The sequence below is a fragment of the Symphalangus syndactylus genome, chromosome X (assembly GCF_028878055.3).
Source record: "Symphalangus syndactylus isolate Jambi chromosome X, NHGRI_mSymSyn1-v2.1_pri, whole genome shotgun sequence".
In the NCBI taxonomy this organism is placed as follows: Eukaryota; Metazoa; Chordata; class Mammalia; order Primates; family Hylobatidae; genus Symphalangus; species Symphalangus syndactylus.
This window is the reverse complement of record NC_072447.2, coordinates 109865521-109888515: the sequence shown is the minus strand read 5'-3', so window position 1 is coordinate 109888515 and position 22995 is coordinate 109865521. Positions and strand designations below refer to the sequence as shown.

Here is a 22995-nt window from a genome sequence, read left to right as displayed (position 1 = left end):
ACCCAGTAATGGGATGGCTGGGTCAAATGGTATTTCTAGTTCGAGATCCCTGAGGAATCGCCACACTGACTTCCACAATGGTTGAACTAGTTTACAGTCCCACCAACAGTATAAATGGATTTGTAATTAACCATTTATTGACTGCTAATTTTGAAGTAGTATTTGTGCACCATACAAAGCTTGTTTCATGTACTAAACTCCAAATGTAAAATATAATTAAAGGAACTAATTTATACAAATAAACATAAACTTCTGTCTATTAATAAAAGTGAACTTCTATTAAAAATGGCAGGATTTGCAGTGAGCCAAGATCGTGCCACTGCACTCCAGCCCGGGTGACAGAATAAGACGCTGCCTCAAAAAAATAAAAATAAATAGGAACACTTATTTTTATTTTTTTGAGGCAGCGTCTTATTCTGTCACCCGGGCTGGAGTGCAGTGGCACGATCTTGGCTCACTGCAAATCCTGCCATTTTTAATAGAAGTTCACTTTTATTAATAGACAGAAGTTTATGTTTATTTGTATAAATTAGTTCCTTTAATTATATTTTACATTTGGAGTTTAGTACATGAAACAAGCTTTGTATGGTGCACAAATACTACTTCAAAATTAGCAGTCAATAAATGGTTAATTACAAATCCATTTATCTCTTGTAGAGTCAAAATACCAGCTGAAAAAAAGCAAGATATAAATTTTGCTACCTTTTATTTATTTTATTTAGTTACTTAAAATTGGCATATCACAAAACTTTATTGGATGCTTTCAAGGTCTTTATAAATATGAACATTTGCCAGGTGTAACTGGCAAGAATTAGTAACTATACACACACACACACACACACACACACACGCATGCGAGAGATAATTAATTAAGAGCACATGGCATATTATTGGCAAAACTAAATATCAAAGGCCTCAGAAGTTTTATTTTCAATCTAAGTCTTAAACAAGTATTTTTTCCTGGAAACAATACATGAATAAACTCTGAATATTCATTTCAGTAAAATAAAACTTAACAGATTTTACCTTTTTTCTGTCTTTTTTTAATGATTCCAGTAAGATGCCTTGTTAATGACTCAACAACATGTCGTTCATTTTTTATATCCCGAACAAATGGGTGATGAAGCATGTTTGCAGAAGTAGGACGAAACAGGAAATTTTTTATCGTACACTTTTCCATGAAATTGTGGAACTTACGGGACCTAAAAAATGAGTCAAAGAGAGGGAAAAAAAGTGTTCTCAGGCCTGTCAGACCTCTTCCCACCACCACCAACATGCCTCTCTGAAAATCATATTTGGAGAGAGTTGCCTTTAGGTATTATTGTCTTCTCAATTGCCAAATATCCTGCAGTTTGGCAACATACATTATAAAGTGAGGCCATTTAGACCTCAGAAAAAGAAGCAAGAGTCAACAGCATATTCCATCTAAATTACAGTAGAAATTTCAATGAGTTAACTGTATGTACCTGGTAAAAACTCAAGTGCAGATATGATGATTAAATGGTTAATGTGATATATGTAGTCTGCAAGACTAGATTGATCGGCCCACAGCAGTCATATTCTGTATTTTTCATTTGACTATATGCAGTTTTAACTACAGAGGAATGAATATAATGATCCAAAAATAGGGTGTTAAAAGCAACAGGACTAACTAATCTTGTAAAATGACCCATGAAAACAGATGTGGCCATAAAAACTGAATCCATGGAATGGGTTAAATTGAATTCCAATGCAGAATGTTAGCAATCAAATCACAGTCACCACTTCTACCAGGGAAAGCAATAAAAACTAATAATAAGCAAGAGTTTGAGGTACAAGATCAATAAGCTTCAGAGAGGATTCCCAAGTTTAGCTGGCATGTAAGTGCCCTGGGAGAACAAGTCTTCTGCTCTAGGTCTGTGTGTGTTTGGTTTAATGTACTAATCAACAGGGCTGCATATAACTGACTGCCTATACAAGCAACACAAGAAACTTCACAAATAGTTGCCATCAGTTCATCCCATTACTGGGGAAACAACTGAACATGCCCATTAATGGCAGTACAGTAATATCATCAGAAAATACTATAGAGGATATTACTTATTTATAGTTGGCTAGCTACCTCTTAATGAAAACTGGTCATTTAGACCTCCCAGTTAAGATATTAGATTTTAGGAAATATTGTCCAACAAGGATGGTGCAGCAGGACTGACCAAATGAATTAAAACTTCTTTGCTAACATAAAAATGTCAAGTCAATGTAATTAGGAGATTAAGACATTCATCTTTACCATCCACTGGATTTGACTGTGGGAGCAGATTCCCGTAAAATAACGAAGAGAGCTTCCAAGGGTTGAAGGTTACACAGAGCTGCAAAGGGAAATAGATAAATTTAGAAAGAATGAGAAGGGTAACTAAAGAACACACTCCTCATTCCAGAGGGGATTCTCAGTGATATTTCACATATTATGTTGAGTAGACACTAAGAGACAAATAGATACAAAAGAATGTATTTCAAAAGAAAAAGGAAAGCTGGTTTTAATGCAATGTTGCAATATATAAGATTCTCAAGTTTCACTATCACCAAGTAGGATAAATTAATAATAAATTAGACAAAATATTTGAAATGTATAGTTGATAATTTATATCTAGAAAAGTTAACTGAAAGTGAAACAAGCACACTTCTATGTTTTTGTACTGCAGGTATTTAGTTATAAAATTGGAATATGTAATTATAGACTGAAAAATTCAACCAGACTACTAGCTTAGTACAATAATATATAAAGAACAATGATTTAGTAGTCCAGAAAGCTTAGAAGAATCTGTTTTGGAAGCTGAGAGTTCTAGAAAAAAAAATAGGTATAGTGCGACTGTTAAGAATACACCCCCTAGAGTAAGATCATCTGGGTTCAAACCTAGCTCTACCTTTGTGACTTCGGGCAAATTACCTAGCCTATCTGTATCTTGGTTTCTTCATCTGAAAAACAGGAAATGTAGCAGAAGGAATCCCTTCAAAGAATTGTTGTGAGGATTAATTAGTAACTTATAAGTAAAAGTGTATTCACCTTGTAAATATATACACCTACTATGTACGCACAAAAATTTTAAAAATAATTTTTAAAATCCCCCCAAAAGTATCTGACATGTAGTAGATGCTAAATAAATATCAGCTATTGATATTATAACAATGATGTTAACTCTATGGCACTTTGAGACTGTGCCAAATTACTAGACATTCATTCTCTCTTTCATACACACAGGCATAAAAATAAAAACCTATTCCAATGTGTGCTATATACATTAATTATCTCATTGGTTTGGGAATTTTGTTTTTTTCTGTAAGTGTTTAAATATGTCTCTCTTATTTCCTCTTGTGTTTTGATTAAAGAAAGTTGGCAGTACAAAAAATCCCCAATGGAGAACCATAGTGTCAATTTCATCTAACATTACAAGTGTGTCATTCTTGATAATTTGATATTAATGACTCTTGATAGAGCCATCCTTTCTCTCCCAAAATGCATCCTCAGAAAAACCTAAAGTGACAAACTGGCCTTTCATAGTAGTAGACAAAAACTCCACAGAGTGATTTTATTAGGGCTATACAAAGGCAATTGTTTAAAGGCCAAGCTTTGTTTTCAATTACATGGGTATAAATTAATAGGTGCATTTTTATAATTGAAGGCAGAATTAGCTCCAAGCACAAAATATCAGGATCATATTTAACCCTTTTTATTCTTTTACTATGTCCAATCAGTCTCCAGGTTCTGTTCTTTAAACTTATTGCAAGTGAGTTTGCACAATATTAAACAGTTGTCATTTATTAACATCTGAGCAACAGTTAGTCCACTGACAACATCTTCAGGGGTCAAGAGCCAGAACACAGACTAGGTAAGTTTTCTTTAACAGAAAGGAAAAGTTCACAAAGGAACAGAGCATAGGGTGGGTACAAGAGCCATGTCAACAGCAGCTGTTTATAGTTTCCTATATAGTCTAATTTCAGGAATGTCAGTAACTGCCCCCTCCAACCGATATCTCATAACGCTACCTAAATGTTCATCATTAGAGGCTCATTCCTTTGAAACAGCAAGCCTCCCTTAAAAATTACATTATCTTGAAGGGTTGGACACATATTAAACTGGGCTTAGTCTGAATTAGGTTAAATAATGTGGTTTATTCTTAACATATGTTGAGATCTGAGGGAATCTTCTGAATATTGAGGCAATAGGCCTCTTGATGGGACAGGGGTAGATTTGAGCCACAATGCACTCAGGTAAAAATAGACATGGGGTATGACAGAGCGACACTACAAGGGATAGAAGTAGGACTATAAAGAAGCATCATTGAGAATATTTAAAATGATCTACAATATCAAGGAGAATGCAAAAATAGGGGAAAATATGGTCCAGGTTAAGGCAAGTTGACTAGTGTACAGCTTTGCCAAGAAAGGGGTGTCAGGGTTAACTGTTGATCCTATCCTGCTTCTTCTCCAGGCACGGATTATCTTTTCTATAAAAGATAGAGACTAAAAACCACATCTATTCAAAATTAACCTATGATACTCTGATGTTTGGATGATTATTATAAATGTTCTGGCCTTGGTATAAAGGTCCCCATATTGTTTGAATTCCTACCCAGAACCTAGGGACTGAAGGGGTTCCTGGTTTACAAGTGTTCAGTTCTCTCTTTCTAGAGCCACTACAACTGTGGTCCCCAAACTTTCTGGCACCAGGGACTAGTTTCATGGAAGACCATTTTTCCGTGGACCTAGGGGTAGGCGATTGGTTTGGGGATGAAACTGTTCCACCGCAGAACAGCAGGCATGAGTTGGATTCTCATAAGAAATATACCACCTAGATCCCTTGCATGCTCAGTTCACAATAGGGTTCCCACTCCTAGAAGAATCTAATGAGTCACAGCTCAGGTGGTAATGCTTGCTCACTTGCACGCCGCTCACCTCCTGCTGTGTGGCACAGGGGTTGGGGACCCATGCCCTATGGCATCCTATCAGGGAGAAGTTATTCTTTCTCTCTCTTAACTTCTCTGGAAAAGACTCACCAAAGGAAGACCAAAGGAAGAGAATTTTGTTATCTGGAACTCAGAGGATATTATCAGATAATTGTCACTTTGGAAGGCCATCCCTTATGAGATAATAATTATCATAAGCTGGAGGATTTCTGCAGTTAAACTGATGACAATTATTTACACACAAAATTAATATTCCAGGCAATAAAGGACACTGGTAAAAGAGAAATGTTTTAGTAGGGAGGCTATTTAGGGCTGCTCTTGACCAAAGTTGTACTATTACAATTACTGATCCAGGCAGGCCAGCCCTGTTTTCTCTCTTTGCGAGTTCCAAATCTCCTGGCCTTCACTTATCTTTCGTAAGAAGCTTGCCATTTGTGTAATCTGTGCAATACTCCTTCTCTGCACTCCTGTGAGTTTGCTCACCAATACTTTTTCCTGTAACTTAATATTTCAGAATGAAAAAAAAAAAAGTGAAACAAACAAAGGTGACCCAGGAAGTACAAACTGCAAAACATAGAAAGTTGGTTTCCCGAAAAGGCATGGTGAGGAGTATTCAGAAACAATGGAAAAAAGATACTACTCAATGCAGGCATGTATCCTAACCAAATCCATGCATCAATACTAATATGAAATATTAGTTGCTGCTGCTCAATTTAACATAATCTAAGTATGTTTCCAAAACAGAAATAATCAGGAGATGATGAGGAATAGTCCACATCCCCTCAGTATAATTTCAATTTTATATATGTGTCATATGTAATCTTCTTGCTGTTTAACATTTTCCATTATTAATTTTTTATTCATCCAACATAGGTACTTTGCTGATTTGGGGGCACTATAATACAGGCAGAAGCAACATGATCTCCACAGGCATCCTAGCTTTATCCCAGCCCCTCTTTGATATTCCAAGGGATACCAGGAATTTTCAACAACTATGTTACCGTTACTTCTATTTCTTGAAATTCCTCTCATTGGCCTTGAAACAAAATGCTAAGATAGTTCAAGCTCATAAAGCTTGATGGGTGGACATTTTGCAGATAGAGCATACAAGAACATGGGAATCTATAGGATCTGCTTTGGAGAGGGGAAAGCAAAGCAACCCTCCCCATACCTCAGAAGGCATTACTTTACACTTCTCATCCAACAATACCAGAGATGCCTTGTCATTTATACTTTTGGATTTTAGGTACTGAGGACAGCAAATATGCCATGCTCTGGAGTCACACATTAGATGGTTATCAATCACTTACACCCAAGTTTACGTTCCATTTTTACTTTCCTATCAGAAAGCAGTGCCTTGAGAGAACAGGATGCTAACAGATCATTTAAATGATGGGGAGGTAGAGAAAAGAAGATGAAATGGGCACTGAGGCAGCTGAAAGGAGTAAAGAGGGCACCAAAGGTAAGTTGAGTTGACTCCAAAGGGAAAAAAAAAAAAAACAGGCTTACTTCCTGACATTGCTGAAGATTAGCTCAATTTCAATGAAATGCTGGAGAATTTTCTCAACTATCACAGCCTGAGGCAGTAGCACTGTGTGACTGTAAATGTTCTGGAATCTAAATATTCCACCAGGAAATATAGACTGGAACGCCAACCAGAATCCTTATTCTGGTTGCTCAGGACTGCCAGGACCAAATACTACTGAGACTAAATGGAAACAACATTCAGTCAATCTAAAATAAGATATTATAAGAAAGAAAAGCACAAGCTGATTTATATACCCACATCTAGCTATTCTGAAGAAAGCATTTGGTAATCACTGAAAAGGCCACCATTCGTAGTTTGGCACATAGTATGACACCTGTGTGGCCAGTGAAAGCTGAGTGGTACAAGTGGCAATCTCATCTTCTTTGACAGAGAGAGATTTGTATGATTTGTACAGTACATTTCCCTAATCTTTAACAAATATCAAACATTTTTTACTCACGAGGGGCTCCTTCAGCCATTTCAATGGCAGTAATTCCCACAGACCACACATCACTCTGCAAAGACAAAGATGACAAAAAAGTCACTTAAACATAGAAAATTGGTAGTATTTAGAATCTCAAAACAATGTTTAGCTGGGGATGTGGATGTGAATGCCAGAGCTCTTTTATTGGTTTCCCATAATGAAGCTTTATTATAGAGTGACATTACAGGAAGACATAATCTGAGCTTGTGACCAGCCAGTACCTCACTACACAACAGGTTGATAGGGAATGGAGTTAAGCGCAAGGAAAGTTCATCTTGGATGCATTGATATTATTGCTTTACCTGAAATACCAAAAGAAACTTGCCATAAAGACATTTTATTACATAAACCCACCAGTTGTATCATCTTGGGCAAATGTTTTAACTCCCTGTGCCTTAATTCCACTCTATGTAAAATGGTGATAACAATAGCATACACTTACATAGGACTGGTGTGTGTGTGTGTGTGTGTGTGTGTGTGTGTGTGTGTGTGTGTACTTCAGCAGTTCCTGGAATATACTAAACTAAGGCTAGAATTATAATGAGACTCTAGAAAATTCTCTTCACTACCAACTGTTTAGTACTTTTTTTCTTCAGAGTGTGGAAAGGGCACAGGGCTAGAGATACACTGGCTGGCTAAATGACTCCTAAACAGGTTTACTGAATTCTCTTTTTTTTTTTTTCCGTGAGACAGAGTCTCACTCTGTCGCCTAGGCTGGAGTGCGGTGGTGTAATCTTGGCTCGCTGCAAGCTCTGCCTCTTGGGTTCAAGCGATTCTCCTGCCTCAGCCTCCTGAGTAGCTGGGATTATAGGTGCCTGCCACCACGCCTGGCTAATTTTTTGTATTTTTAGTAGAGACAGCGTTTCGCCATGTTGGCCAGGTTGGTCTCGAACTCCTGACCTCAGGTGATCTGCGGCCTCGGAGGTTAACTGGATTTTTAGAACCCTAGTTTATAGATTTCTTAGCTTGAGTTGTGATAGTCTATGCTTAAGACTTCTTTCAGTTACATGGTGCTAAAAACTAGAAAATAACGAATATAGGTGAAAGTCCTTGGAAGACTGCAAAAAGTATACAACTATAAAGCATTATTTCTATAAAAAGCCACTTGAAGAACATGCTTCCATAGTCTTCGTAGCTCCTAACAGCACTGAACATAATTGACTCTCAGTAAACAATTATTTTGCAGATCATGTAGAGGGCACTTAAGGAAAGGGAAGAGAGATGAATCTTAATCAACTTCAAATATTGAGTCCTAGGTTCCACTAAGGGAGACCACAGTGAATTGTTTGGATGACTTATGTGGAGAGTGAGTGAGGTTTTTCCAGTCTATAGCAAATGGAGAGTTTTCTTTCCACATCAACCTTTTGAAATGTGTACATGGATATATGTATATTGTTCAAATTGCAGTTTCAGTGGAAATTTTAATAAATAGCATGAATTGTTACTTAATTTGTCTATTACACTGATTTTCTGTGGTTTTGGAAGTGAAACATGCCAAGGATTTTCTCCATTACCCTGAGTAATCAAATTATTTTGTGTCTTTTCTGGAGCTGAGTTACTGTGGGGGTTAATAATTGGCTTTACATTTATTCATTTTTAAGTTTACAATGCCCTTTGCCCCTGGAAGTTAAATTTTTATATACATATAAATCCACATTATATAATATTTTTACCAATAGGTTGCAAGCAACATAAACTACGCATTCTGCCTCAAATGCAGGGAACTCTCAGTGGTATACTTTGTCCACATTCTTAGAAAATATTATTTTATGAATATAATCAAACCACTTACTGAAATAGAGGCTTGTATTTCCTACTAGCATTTAATGTAAAAGGTGGAGCTGCCTGCTTTTTATTTTTTGTTTTATCATTAAAAATAAACGTTAATCAAAAATCCTTTCCAAATTGTAATTTCCACTGTCTGAATTCTCACACTCACTCTGTAATCATAGGAGCGTCTTGGGTCCTCATCACAGTCAATCACCTCAGGTGCCATCCAGTATGGTGTCCCAATGAAACTATTCCTTCTTCCATTAGTTCTGCTCACCTGGGCACTCACTCCAAAATCAACTGCCAAAAATCATTATATGTCAAAATAATCAATCAGGAGGAAAAAGCTTAATAAGTTATTGCTTTAACTTGGAAAGCTGATACAAAAGCCACAATGGATAACAGATTTTCACTCCAGCCTAGCAAACTTTACCATGAAGTCTACTCCAGGAATACTGGGAAATAAGCTTTTCCTGCTATTTATTTTGGAATGAGACTCAGCAGTGCTATTATAAATCTACAGTAGGTTTGGCTGAATGTTTACCATGAATATTAAAAATAATATTCTGTCAGGACACTCTGAACCTCCGAAATGATAACATATGTAGTGTTTGGACCTAAGAACCAAGCTGGAGGAAGACCAGAACTATAAGCAAGATCAAAGAAATCTAAAACCTATTAGCAGTTGATCAGGAAGCCTCACACATGATATGAGAAGGCTCTATCACACTGATAAAGAAAAATGAGTTTTCTGCTAGAATTTAGTTTAAATTCCTATATAGACCTTTTGAATCAGATGCAAGTATTTACTGTGCTATCTATATCTTAGCTTAGATTATAAAAGTTCAGTCTTCTATTCATCTGTGGGATACATTATAAGAAAATATTTGGTATGGTATCCTCAGAAACAGAAAAAAGGCTGAAGTAGCCTGGGGTTATTTATTCCAGAAAAAATAAAACAGGGATGAAAAATGAAGTAGATTTTCTAATTTAGAATGGTTTCCAGGAATCCAGAGGATGGCGAACAAAACTGACTAAAAAGAAGCTTCAGGAATTTAGGGGAAGAGAAGAAAAAGGAAAAAGAAAAACCTAAGAGTTTAAGGCAGTTTTAAAGGATCTAACAAGAATGACAACAACAACAAAATGTCCACAATATTTGTGAAGATCACCATTGGGTGTTGTACCATGTTTTTATCTAGATTTTTTAAAAGAAATAGGTTAAATAATTGCCCAGCATTCTCACTATCCCTGTGAACCGGCATTAGGGGCCAAGAATTACCTAGGAAGGCCATAAGTTGCTATATGGCGTATATCCAGAGGAGAAAATGAAAGGAGAAAATACTAGAAGACATTAATAGAAGAAAAGAAAAAAGAGCAAGAGAAAGAGAAATGAAAGCCAAGACGAGATGAAAACTCAACAATAGCATAATTTAAAGTTTTCTTTCACGACCTTACAGGCTGGAATATGAAGATTATCGAGCAATTGCAACTGCAATATAATCATTTTTCCATCTCTTTCCCTTCTATCAGTTCCTTTGGCTGTCATTAGGTTTGCTTTCTGAAACTTTCTTCTTATACTATGCTGCTTAAAAACAACTATAATCTTAAAAATTTAAAACAAATTGTACAAGAATTAAGTGCAAAATATGTGTGATTAAATTTTACAATGCGTTACTTCAAAATAATGATAATCTGAGAAATCTGGAACAAACTGTACAGGGACTACATGTAAAGTAAATCTGATTAAACTCTAATCCAGCAGTAGAAGGTCTCTCCTCCAGAGGAAAGTACATGAACTTTAGTGCATGGACATTGTGACAGATATTTCAGTGGCTTTTCATTTATGTACAATATCTCTTTTGTGGTGTAAATGCTTGTGTTGACCAGCAACTTGACACAAGTATATGACAGTGTTGCTCTATATGCGAACACAGCGTTTAGCCTTGTGATTAACTATCTATCCTGCCTATTTAAATGTGAAATATGTATGCCTTTCATGTATTTTTTACATTTTTATTGTTTATTCATTTATTGTTTAGAGACAAGGTATCTCTCTGCCATCCAGGCTAGAGTGTAGTGGCACAATCATAGTTTACTGCAACCTCAACATCCTAAGCTCAGGTGATCCTCCTGCCTCAGCCTCTCAAGTAGCTGGGACCACAGGTGCGCACCACCATGCCCAGCTAATTAAACATTTTTTTTTTTTTGTGGAGATAGGGTCTTGCTATGTTGCCCAGATGCTCTTGAACTCCTGGTCTCAAGTGATCTTCATGCTTTGACCTCCTAAAAGATGGGATCATAAGTGTGAGCTACTGCACCTGGCCTCTCCTTATGTATTTTAAAATTGTGTTTCTAGCTTCATAGCTTTTAGACAGACACAAAAGAAATAATATATTCTCTTGAAACTACTTTCACTTATTCCAAGAATAAACAATTACTACCTCATGCTTCTTCCACAAATGTTCAGTGAAAAATGTTCCTAATGAATGAACAAAATCTCTACTCTTGTTCTATCTGTTTAGCAAGAAAATGGGAAATGTCTTAAGGTCATGTTCAGACACATGTTTACAAACTGTTGAAAAATAATGCAAGTGACTTATCCTCTATATCCGTGGGGTTATCTGCCACTACAGTGTACTGACATGATTTTTATGGTATTACTCTAAAAACTATTGATGTTTATTTTACACATTAAAGGATACAATATATTGTTCCCTATGCACTTAAGGACAAGAAAATCAGAAAGTATGTGTGGTTATTTTCAAGTAAATTATATAACTCTGAACTCTGGCATAGAAAGCTAGGTACTTCCAGTCTTTTGATTTATAATTCTGAACTTGACTTGCATATTATTGTAGCATCAATTCTGATCAATATCATTTCTTTACATATCTGAAAAAATCCAAAGAAGCAATTCATCCTTACATAATTTAAAAGTTCTTTGATATTCTTGAGAAAATATGACTCTGTCACATGAAATAATTTATTTATTTTTTTAAATCCCTGCCCTTGGCATCGAAATTTGCACATGGTAAATACTTAATTCAATAGCTGAAATAAATATAATAGCTATTTCTCACAGAGGGTAAAACGATGGCCAAAAAGTAAATCCCCATTATAATTCAAAAGTTGTTTTATCTACATGATTTCAAAGAAGCAGTTATGTGCATCCTCTTTCTTTTGCCCCGCCTCCTCTCCCAAACAAATTTTCAAATTTTGACTGGTTTTGCAGGCAGGGAAAACCCAGCTCAAATAAGTAGAGGATATTGGCAGGGACATGATAGAAAGCATAGTTATCTTAAAGGAGCTTTCTCCATTAATATGTTTTGGACTTAAAATACTATAAGAATAAACTTACCCAGTTTTACTTCAGCATTATGAGTCAGCAGCACATTCTGACCTTTGATGTCCCGGTGAATTACTCGGTGTGCGTGAAGGTGAGCTAAGCCCTGTATATATTTTTAAAAAGCCACATCAGTATATATTTCTTTCTTTCTTTCTTTCTTTCTTTCTTTCTTTCTTTCTTTCTTTCTTTCTTTCTGGTACAGTTCTTAGTATTTTTGGCAAAACTTTTGATAAGAGAAACAGCTTAATTTTGTTGTTTCAGACACAATTCTTTCTTTAGGCTGGAATCACTACAACCCGTTCCCAGAAATATGACTTTTGGCTATAAGGAAAGGAAAATAAATCAGGACACCCAAGAAAAAAAAAGAGCACCAAAAGTAATGTTTGTATACATTGGGCCACTTTACCTTCCTTTTTAGCCTCCGTATTTCCAACTAGCCATAAGAGTAAAGACCCAGACACCTTGAATATCATAGCTCAGCTATAGTTTTGCTCTATTTCTTATCCAACCATTTGTTTAGTCCAAAATAATTTCTAGTCAGCCTTGTAGGCTGAGAATTTAGGGGAATGTGGAAATTCATTTTACAGCATTTGTAATCTGTGTTGGCTTCACACTTTGGCTCTAGCCCATTCACCACTAAAATTTACCCGTGACCTGGCTAACCCATGATGTGGTATGCAATGTTAAGCTGTAGTGAGACTGCCTCAGACACTAACTGGAGATTCATAATAAAGTAACAATAAAACTGCTAACATTTATTGAGCCCTTATTCTTTGCCAAGGATTGTACTAAGTGCTTTACATGGAGTAAATTACTAATTCCTCTCAGAAACCCTTTGAGGAAGGTGTTAATATCACCCTTATAATATAGATGAGGAAAGTGAACCTTGGAAATATTAAGTAACTGATTCCAAGTAATAAAACTTATCCATAGTAAACTAAATGTAAACTCAGCCCAGAGTTTGAACTCTCAACTATTTACACTATCATCACAAGTTAATCCAACCAAAATGACAGGAATGACATTCTAACATTGTATGAGTAGTACTGTTCAACTCTGTTAATATCCTTCTTGGATGACCCTAAGAACTTAAGCCACAAAAGATGGGATTTGGTAGATCAAGAAGATTGTTGCTCTCATCCAATTGGGTGTGGAAAGTAAAGAAATTTAAAACGGGGGCAGTAATCAAAGAAAATGTTTGTCTGCCAAAAGGCTACAGTCGGTTTGAGGCCATTCCATAAAATACCAACTTCTTCTGACTCACCTTCATCTTAATCTATGATGCTTGCACTATGTTTTTGTTTAGAGAACTCTAAAATAATAACAACATAATAAATAATCCAAGTGGTCATTTCCATGATCCACTGAACACAGTAGTCTTAATCTGACAGAGGTATTAAAGGCCATGATTTCAAAGGAGCTTGTTACCCAGCTTATTTAAAAGCGTCAGCTGCAAATCGGCTTTCTCAAAAGTTTTTTGGCCTTTTCAGATATTCTGATGCACAGGTTATGTTTAGAATACCTAAACTATTTGATGTGAGCAGGTATAAGGTGCATTGTATATATTACTCCCAGGTTCTTAAAAGATCAGAAGAGAATGACTATATGAAGACTCACCTGAAGGATTTCTCGGCAGATATAAGCAATCCAATCTTCTTTTAAACTCTGATTTCTGGTCATTCTCACGACATCAGTGACTGAACCTGCTGCACATAACTCCATCACCATCTGCAGGAAAGCCAGCAAAGTACAAAAAATTAGTGTTCAATTTTCTGAAAATATCTGGAGAGTTTTAGTCCATATGGCTTGTATCTACATGTAATGTTTAGAGATTAAGGCACTGCAAGTACTGCCTCAATTGTCTGATGGAAGACTCCAAAGGCTAGCGAAATTAGAGAGAGTTGGATGAAAACTAAAGATTTGTGGAGGGAGAGAAGCCAGGTATTTCACCAGAGATATTTAACTGGAAGTTGGGGTTTGAGCTATGTCTTGAAGGATAGGTGGTGTTTGGATATGCTTAAAAGGAAGAACATTCCGTTTATGGAAAACTAAATAAACACATGCTTTTAGAAAGAAGTTTGTGCAAGGAACAAACCTAAGTGATGACTGGAATGGGAAGGAAAGGGTGGTCAAGGAAACAGTTTAACTGGGGGTGAAGAAGCAAAATATGGAGGGTCTCAAAAGAGTTTACATTTCAACATTAAGGCTAGGTTTGATTTTCGTTGTTTTGTTTTTATTTTCAAATTCCAAACTGTTTTCTCCAAGATACTGGCAAGCTACAACTCCAAGGGGGAATTTGTCAATTGCATTCCTGTGGGATAATTTCATACAAATGGGATTGCTACTAAGGAAAACCTGTTTTAAAACTAATATCTTCGATAACATTTCATTCAGATTTTATTGTATTAATAAACTCAGTTTCTCAGAAAGTTTACTTTTGACACATATAAATTGAGGGCCCAACTAGTAAATTTTCTTCCAGGTAATATGAGTTAACTAGAGTAAAGAGTGATGTACAGGAGCATATAACTATTATAATTATTCTAGCAATATTTTCTTTGAGTACAGGTTTATGTATTACTGCCCACGTCAAAAATACTTTATCAAAAGAGCAAAATGTCTTTTTTTAACTTTATGCAAATTAATTATCACCATAGATGAATGGAAGCAAAAGGATAAACTCAAAATCATGACTATTCAAAAAGTCTACCTTACTTTCTGTGGAATATTAAGATCTTCTTTTCAGAAAACTACTCCCCTAATTTACAGTTATTCACCATTGATATTATTGCATGTCTTTCACCTGAGTACACTTTTGTCAAAAAGAAGAGGCAGCCAAACAAAATGAAAACAGATAAGCCACAAAAAGTTGATTTTCACGCGGAGAATTAAGCATTGACTATATTGAATGGGCACAACATGTACACTGTGGTAACTCCTCATTTTGAACCATGACAAACCAGAATTAAAGCCATTCAACTAATATAAACCCTGGAAGATCTTGCTTATATTATGTGAGTCAGAAGAGCTCAACTACAAAAGGAATGTAAGACATTCTCAGTAATTTTCCTAACTTTGTAAGCATGGTGCCTGGTACATACAATTCTTTATTAATGGTCATTATTAAGCTATTTACTTACTTCCTATTTGTTTTTCTGATTTATATAGGCAAAAATTTGTGAAGTGTCCCATGAAAATTCTTATCTTCACAAATAATTTATGCATTAAATGTTTATTCATCTTTCAGATCTCAGTTCAAGCTTTTATTCCTCAAGGAAGATTTTATCATTTCCCAGCTTAATTAAGGTTTGTTATTCACCCACAGACAGCCATGATATTTCTCTTCTGACCAATTATACATTTATGTGTGTGATTATTTGACTGACGCTGGTCTTTGCAAATAGATTGTAAGCACCAATGGGTCAGGAGCATGTCTATTCAGCTTACCATTTTATCCTCAGTATCTAGCACAACACTTGACAGATAGTTTTCAATTGATATATGTTGAATGCCTGAATGAACTGAGTACTAATACATATCCAATAAGGAGACTGCAAAATTTCTCACACTTTGCTATACTATCAAGAGGAAAAAAACTTGTAAGTGAAAATATATAAAAAAGACAAATGGTGTATGCCAAAAAAATTCCTCAGTAACTAAACTATTCAGCCATATTCACTAAAATCTCAACTGGAATTGTCAGATAATAGAGGATGCATGTTAACTGGACATTTGAGAGAAAATAGAGTTAAGCTGAAGGTCTATAAATTTGGTGGTTCTCAAAGTGTGGTGATCAGCCCAGCAGTAGCAGCAGCATCACATATGAACTTATTAGGAAGGATAATTTTTTGGACCCACACCCGCAAATCTACTGAATCAGAAATTCTGTGAGTGATGCCCAGAAATCTGTGTTTTATCAGGCTCTCTGGGAGATTCTGATGCCTGCCAAATTTAGAGAACCATTGTTTTAATTCCACCCCTTGTTGAAAACCTTTCTATAATGTCCACTGTCCTATTTTCTGAAGTCCATTATTTAGAATGTAATAGAATATTTTATTGTCACTTGAAGATACTGAAAAGCTTTAGTTATTACTTTGAAAAAATACTGCTAACTTGGACATGGAATGGAAATGTAGCAAGTATAGAGATTCAAGTGTATACTAACCCCACCTTATATTCAAATATTCAATTTTTAATAAAGACATCCTTGACCAAAACTGATTTTCTTGTGATTTAACTATTTTTACCACAGTGGAGGGCAGCAAAAATTCTGGTAACTGTGGCTTAGGTAGCATAGGTTCCATTTATCCTCTACAATTTATATCTTATTGATCTAGAATTTGTGATACACCAGGCCTAATGACTAAGAAAAGGATAAGTCAACCTACCATTTGGAAAAGAGTTTCTTAGGAGTTATGTTTATCCATAAGTGCATATACTTTGCAAAAACTTAAAATGCACCCATATGCTCATGTCAAGTGCTAATTAGAATTTATCCTTATCCAGTCATTATTTATTAGTTCATTGGGTAATTTCTGTAATAGCAACCATAGTAATTACATAAAATATTTGAAAATATTTATATTGACTATTTCCAGTATTCATTTGAGTCCTCCCCCATCCCACCAGTAATCCCCTTGTCAGGCACTTAAGTTATTTTCCCATATTTTATCACTCCCATCTCCAGGAATCAGAGTATATTTTGCCACATGATATGGTATGGCTGTTTCTCACCCAAATCTCATCTTAAATTGTAGCTCCCATAATTCCCACATGTCATGGGAAGGACCTGGTGCGAGGTAATTGAATCATGGGGGCAGGTCTTTCCCATGCTCTTCTAGTGATAGTGAATAAGTCTCATGAGATTTGAGATTAATGGTTTTATAAAGGGGAATGCCCTTGCACATGCTGTCTTGCCTGCCACCATGCAAGACATGACTTTGCTCCTCCTTTGCTTTCCACCATGATTGTGAGCCCTCCCTAACCATGTGGAACTGTGTCAATTAAACCTCTTTCCTTTATAAATTTCCTTTATAAATTATTAAGGCTCAGGTATGTCTTTATGAGCAGCATGAGAACAGACTAATACAGTAAATTGGTGTCGGTAGAGTGGGGCACTGCTGCAAAGATACCTGAAAATATGGAAGCAACTTTGGAACTGGGTAACAGGCAAAGGTTCAAATAGTTTGGAGGGCTCAGAAGAAGACAGGAAGATGTGGGAAAGTTTGGAACTTCCTAGAAACTTGTTGAATGACTTTGACCAAAGTGCTTATAATGATACGGACAATATGGTCCAGTCTGAGATAGTCTCAGATGGAGAAGAGAAATTTGTTGGGAACTGGAGCGAAGGTGACCTTCGTTATGTTTAAGCAAAGAGACTGGCGGCATTTTGCCCCTTCCCTAGAGATACGTGGAACTTTGAACTTGAGAGAGATAATTTAGGGTATCTTCTAGAAGAAATTTCTAAGTGGCAAAGGGTTCAAGAGGAAGCAGAGCATAAAAGTTTGGAAAATTTGCAGCCTGATTATGTAATAGGAAAGAAAAACCCGTTTTCTGAGGAGAAATTCAAGCCAAATGCAGAAATTTGCAAAAGTAACAAGGAGCCAAACATTAATCACCAAGACAATGGGGAAATGTCTCCAGAGCACGTCAGAGATCTTCACAGCAGCCCCTGCCATCACAGGCCCAGAGGCCCAGGAGGAAAAAAAATGGTTTCATGGGCCAGGCCCAGGGTCCTCTTGCTGTGTGCAGCCTAGGGACTTGGTGCCCTGTGTCCCAGCCACTCCAGCTATGGCTAAAAGGGGCCAATGTACAGCTCGGGCTGTTGTTTCAGAGGGTACAAGCCCCAAGCCTTGGCAGCTTCCACATGGTGTTGAGCCTGCTGATGCACCGAAATCAAGACTTGAGGTTTGGGAGCCTCTGCCTAGATTTCAGAAGATGTATGGAAACCCCTGAATGTCCAGGCCAAAGTTTGCTGCAGTGGCCGGGTCCTCGTGGAGAACCTCGGTTAGGGCAGTGTAGAAGGGAAATGCGGGGTTGAAGCCCCCACACAGAGTCACCACTGGGGCACTGCCTGGTGCAGCTGTGAGAAGAGGGCCACTGTCCTCCAGAACCCTGAATGGCAGATCCACCAACAGCTTGCACCATGTGCCTGGAAAAGCCACAGACACTCAATGTCAACCCGTGAAAGCAGCCAGGAGGGAGGCTGTACCCTGCAAAGCCACAGAGGCAGAGTTGCCCAAGACCATGGGAACCCACCTCTTGAACCTGCATGACCTGGGTGTGAGATATGGAGTCAAAGGAGATCATTTTGGAACTTTAAGATTTGACTGCTCTGCTGGATTTTGGGCTTGCATGGGGCTTGTAGCCCCTGCATTTGGACCAATTTATCCCATTTGGAGCAGGCATATTTACCCAATGCCTATACCCACATTGTATCTACGGTAATTAACTTGCTTTGGATTTTACAGGCTCATAGATGGAAGGGACTTGCCTTGTCTCAGATGAGAATTTGGACTGTAGACTTTTGAGTTAATGCTGAAATGAGTTAAGACTTTGGGGAACTGGTGGGAAGGCATGATTGGTTCTGAAATGTGAGGAGATGAGATATGGGAGGGGCCAGTGATGAAATGATATGGTTCGGCTCTGTGTCCACACCCAAATATCTTGAATTGTAGCTCCCATAATTCCCACATGTCGTGGGAGGTAACTGAATCATGGGGGCAGGTCTTTCCCATGCTGTTCTCATGACAATGAATAAGTTCACGAGATCTGATGGTTTTATAATGGGGAATTTCCCTGAACATGCTCTCTTGCCTGCCGCCATGCAAGACATGACTTTGCTCCTCCTTTGCCTTCTGCCGTGATTGTGAGGTCTCCTCAGCCATGTGGAACTGTGAGTCAATGAAATCTCTTTCCTTTATAAACTACCTAGTCTCGGGTATGTCTAATGGCAAAAACCATGATTACTTTTGCGCCAACCTAATAGCATTGTGAGAACAGATTAATACACCATACTACCTTAACAGTTATGTGCTAAGTTTTCCTGTAGATGCACAAAAGTGGTAACTCATGAAAACATACATCCTTGGGTAAAACTTATTCTTATAGAATAAGAACAGTGTAATTAAAAACATACCCAAAGTTGGTGCCTCTGACCAGGGGGACTCAGCTTGAAAAATGCACCATAGAAGGACACAATGTTTTTGTGGAAAGAGTACTTCCTCAGAAGGTTGAGTTCAGTCCTGAGATCCTCTTCCTCATCCTATGGAATAAGAATAGACAGCAAAGCTCCTAAGCTGTGCAATCAATGACTATAGGTCCCTAAAGTACAGTAGATCAATGAAGGAGAATCTTATGGCAGCCAATTATATCCAACAGCAATTTATAATAAAATCTCAACTAAAATTGTCAGTGAATGAAGAACTCTGGTTAACTTGCAGTCTGGGGGAATAAAAAGGGTAAACTGAAGATCTTTTAGTTCAGTGGTTCTTAAGGTATGGTCCCTGGACCAGCAGCACTGGCCACTGTATAAAATTTTCACTGAGTGGAGTCATTATATTTTTGTTTCTTTTGCAACAGTTTTATTGAGATATAATTCACATACTACAAAATTCACCCATTTAAAGTGCAAAATGCAATGGTTTTTAGTATATTTATAGAATTGTGCAATCATCACCACAATCAATTTTAGAACATTTTTATCACTCCAAAAGGAAACCCCATATCCTTTAGTTATCATCCCCCAATTCTGCCACACACACACACCCCAACTCTAAGCAATCACTAATCTACTTTATGTCTCAATAGATTTATCAGTTCTGGACATTTTATATAAATGAAATCATATAACATGGTCTTTTGTGACTAATTCTTTTCAAAGTTCATCCATATTGTAGCATGTAACAATGTTTCATTGCTTTTGGTTTACCATTCATCAATTGAGGGATGTTTGGGCTATTTCTACCATTTAGCTATTATGAATAATGCTTCTATGAACAGTCATGTCAAGTAACTCTATGTTTAATGTTTTGATGAAATGACAGACTGTCTCCCACATTGGCTTTACCATTTTGCATTACCAAGAGCAATGTATGGAGGGGTTCCACTTTCTCTATACTATCACCAACACTTGCTATTTTCTGTTTTATTATTATAACCATTCCAGTGGGTGTGAAGTGGTGTCTCATTGTGGTTTTAATTTGCAATTCCTTGATGACTAATGATGTTGAGCATCTTTTCCTGTGCCTATTGCCCATATGTTCTTCGAGAAATGTCTAATACAAAATTCTTTGTCCTTTTAAAAACTGGGTTGTCATTTTATTAGTGAATTGTAAGAGCTCTTCATATATTCTAGATACAAGTGCCTTATCAGATAGACAACTTGCAAATAATTTCTCTCATACTGTGGATTGTTTTCTCACTGTCTTGATAGTGACCTTTCAAGCACAAAAGTTTTTATTTTAATGAAGCACAATTTATAAATTTGTTGTTTTGTTGCTTGTACTTTTGGTGTCACATATAAGCATCCACTGTCAAATCATAGGTCACAAAGCTTTATCCTTGTTTTCTTCTAAGCATTTTATAGTTTTAGCTCTTGTATTTAGGTGTCTGATCCATTTTGAGTTAACTTTTATATAAAGTAAAAGTCCAACCTCATTATTTTGCATGTGGATGGACAGTACCATGCTATCTTGATTATTTTGTAAACCTTTACATTTTAAAGGTATTGGTTTGTTCTGTGCTGATCTTTTAAAAATTTTTATTATTTTTTCACATTTTATTTATTTATTTTCTATAATTTATTTTTATTAATCACAATGGCACATGCATACCAAATATAGAGAAATATACTAATAAAATATGTAAAGGGTCTACTCTCACTGAACATTTTCCCCAAGCAATATTAACGGTTTACTGTATATTCTTTCAGACATTTGTATATGATAATGCAGTAGCTAGAGCTATGACAGATAGAGATAAATGCATAATCACATGATCAACACACACACACACATATACACATACACACACATGTATATATATAATTATCAATATATAATATATACAATATAATTATACATATAATTATATATAATATATAATTATATATATACGTGTGTGTGTATGTGTATGTGTGTGTGCGTGTTGATCATATCATTATGCATTTATATATATGTGTGTGTGTGTGTGTGGCATTTAAAAAATCCAAATAAGCTCTTATTATTTTTAATATTCTGCAATTTTCATGTTTTAATCAGTATATAAAGCACTTCTTTCCATATCAGTAAACAAATGCACTTCCTTCTTATGGCTGCACAAGATTGCACTGAAAGGATATATGGGTCTGGCACTCAGGGGACAAGTCAGGTCTAGAAGTATTGTTTTTGAGAATTATCTATATAGTGATAATTGGAGCCATCTGGTTAGATGAGATCACCGAGGTACAACATATAGCTTCAAGACAGCTCTAGCAGAAGACAGTGTGATGTCAGTCAGAAAAAAACAACTACCCTGGGCATTAGGACACCGAGGTTTAGCACTGATAGCCCAGAGTAGGAAATTCACTTAATCTTCCTAAAGTTCAATTTATTTTAAAAGAATGATGGAAGATAGCAGCCATTACCTATCTTCATGGAATGTTAGTGGGACCAAATGGGATAACATAAATAAAGTTCTTTGAAATCTTTGGAAAAAAATTCTATAAATGCAATGTATTATCACAAAATATCATTGTTAATTGACTTCTTTGAATTACTCCGAGCGCTATCAGAACTATACACTTCCCTCCACTGTTTACCCTAATCTACAAACATCAGCCTCCTTCATTCTCAGCATATTAATTATAGTGGAGTGAAATGGAAAGCAATTCTCTCAAAGTTTCAGTGATGTCTGCTTGTACCATGATAGCCAAGTGGTTTTGATATTCCTTCTGTACCTCTTATTTCTCAGCCAATCTAGAAAAAACTCTTTGCTTCTTAATAATTTGAAAACAATTACACTTTTGTGTATACAGATGTAATACACTTGAGAAAAATACCTTAAAATGTTAACTTACAAAAAGACAACTTAAATTGTTAAAATTTTCAATGAAAATATAATTGGTTTGTGCATTTAGATGTTATGATCCTAACTTAAAGGAAATTACACATCAGGAAATAAGATTCACATATGTGAATGACACAACCAACAGTGAATACAAAATAGTTCATAATAAAATTGAAGGTGATGTGAGATGACTCAGGAAGTGATTCTGCACTTGAAAAATGGATTCCTCACTGGCCTCCTTTGAATTCATAGTAGCTCTAAATTTTATTTGATTGTAAATTAAAAAGCTCTTCTATTTCATCTATAATAGTTCAATTTATAAAAATTATTAAGAAATATTCTTATTGTCAAAAGTGAAATACATTTGTAGAGTGTAAAGAAAAGAAGACTTTTGGCCTGGCGTGGTGGCTCACACCTGTAATTCCAGCACTTTGGGAGGCTAAGGCAGGTGGATCACTTGAGGTCAGGAGTTTGAGACCAGCCTGGCCAACACGGTGAAACCCCATCTCTACTAAAAATACAAAAATTAGCCAACCAGGATGGTAAATGCCTATAATCCCAACTACTCGGGAGGCTGAGGCAGGAAAACCACTTGAACCCAGGAGGCCAAGATGGTGCCACTGCACACTAGCCTGGGCAACAGAGTGAGACCTTGTCTCAAAAACAAAGAAACAAACAAACAAAAAACTTTTGAATTAAAGATTTCCTGTTCTGAAATCCAGTGAAAAAAAGATTTCTTTAACTCTTTTGAGCAATGACCTAGGAAAGGGACAATTGACATGGAAAATAATTAAGGGATTAACCACCAATTATCTTTAGTTCTCCCCAGCATTTTCCTCAAACTATCCTGACTTAATGACTTTGAAATATAGGGAAA

At 36.4% G+C, this 22995-nt stretch overlaps 1 protein-coding gene across 1 annotated transcript in view; it reads right to left on the bottom strand.

Annotated features, from left to right (window-relative positions):
• Nucleotides 1-22995, bottom strand: part of NRK (Nik related kinase) — a 135644-nt gene that overhangs the window by 50031 nt on the left and 62618 nt on the right. The window contains exons 5-11 of the mRNA XM_055267555.2: nucleotides 19210-19335; nucleotides 13689-13799; nucleotides 12084-12174; nucleotides 8895-9025; nucleotides 6932-6986; nucleotides 2270-2348; nucleotides 1027-1202 (exon numbers count right to left, since the gene is read on the bottom strand). Of these exons, the coding sequence (XP_055123530.1) occupies nucleotides 1027-1202; nucleotides 2270-2348; nucleotides 6932-6986; nucleotides 8895-9025; nucleotides 12084-12174; nucleotides 13689-13799; nucleotides 19210-19335 (769 nt within the window). The remainder of the gene's footprint in view (nucleotides 1-1026; nucleotides 1203-2269; nucleotides 2349-6931; nucleotides 6987-8894; nucleotides 9026-12083; nucleotides 12175-13688; nucleotides 13800-19209; nucleotides 19336-22995) is intronic.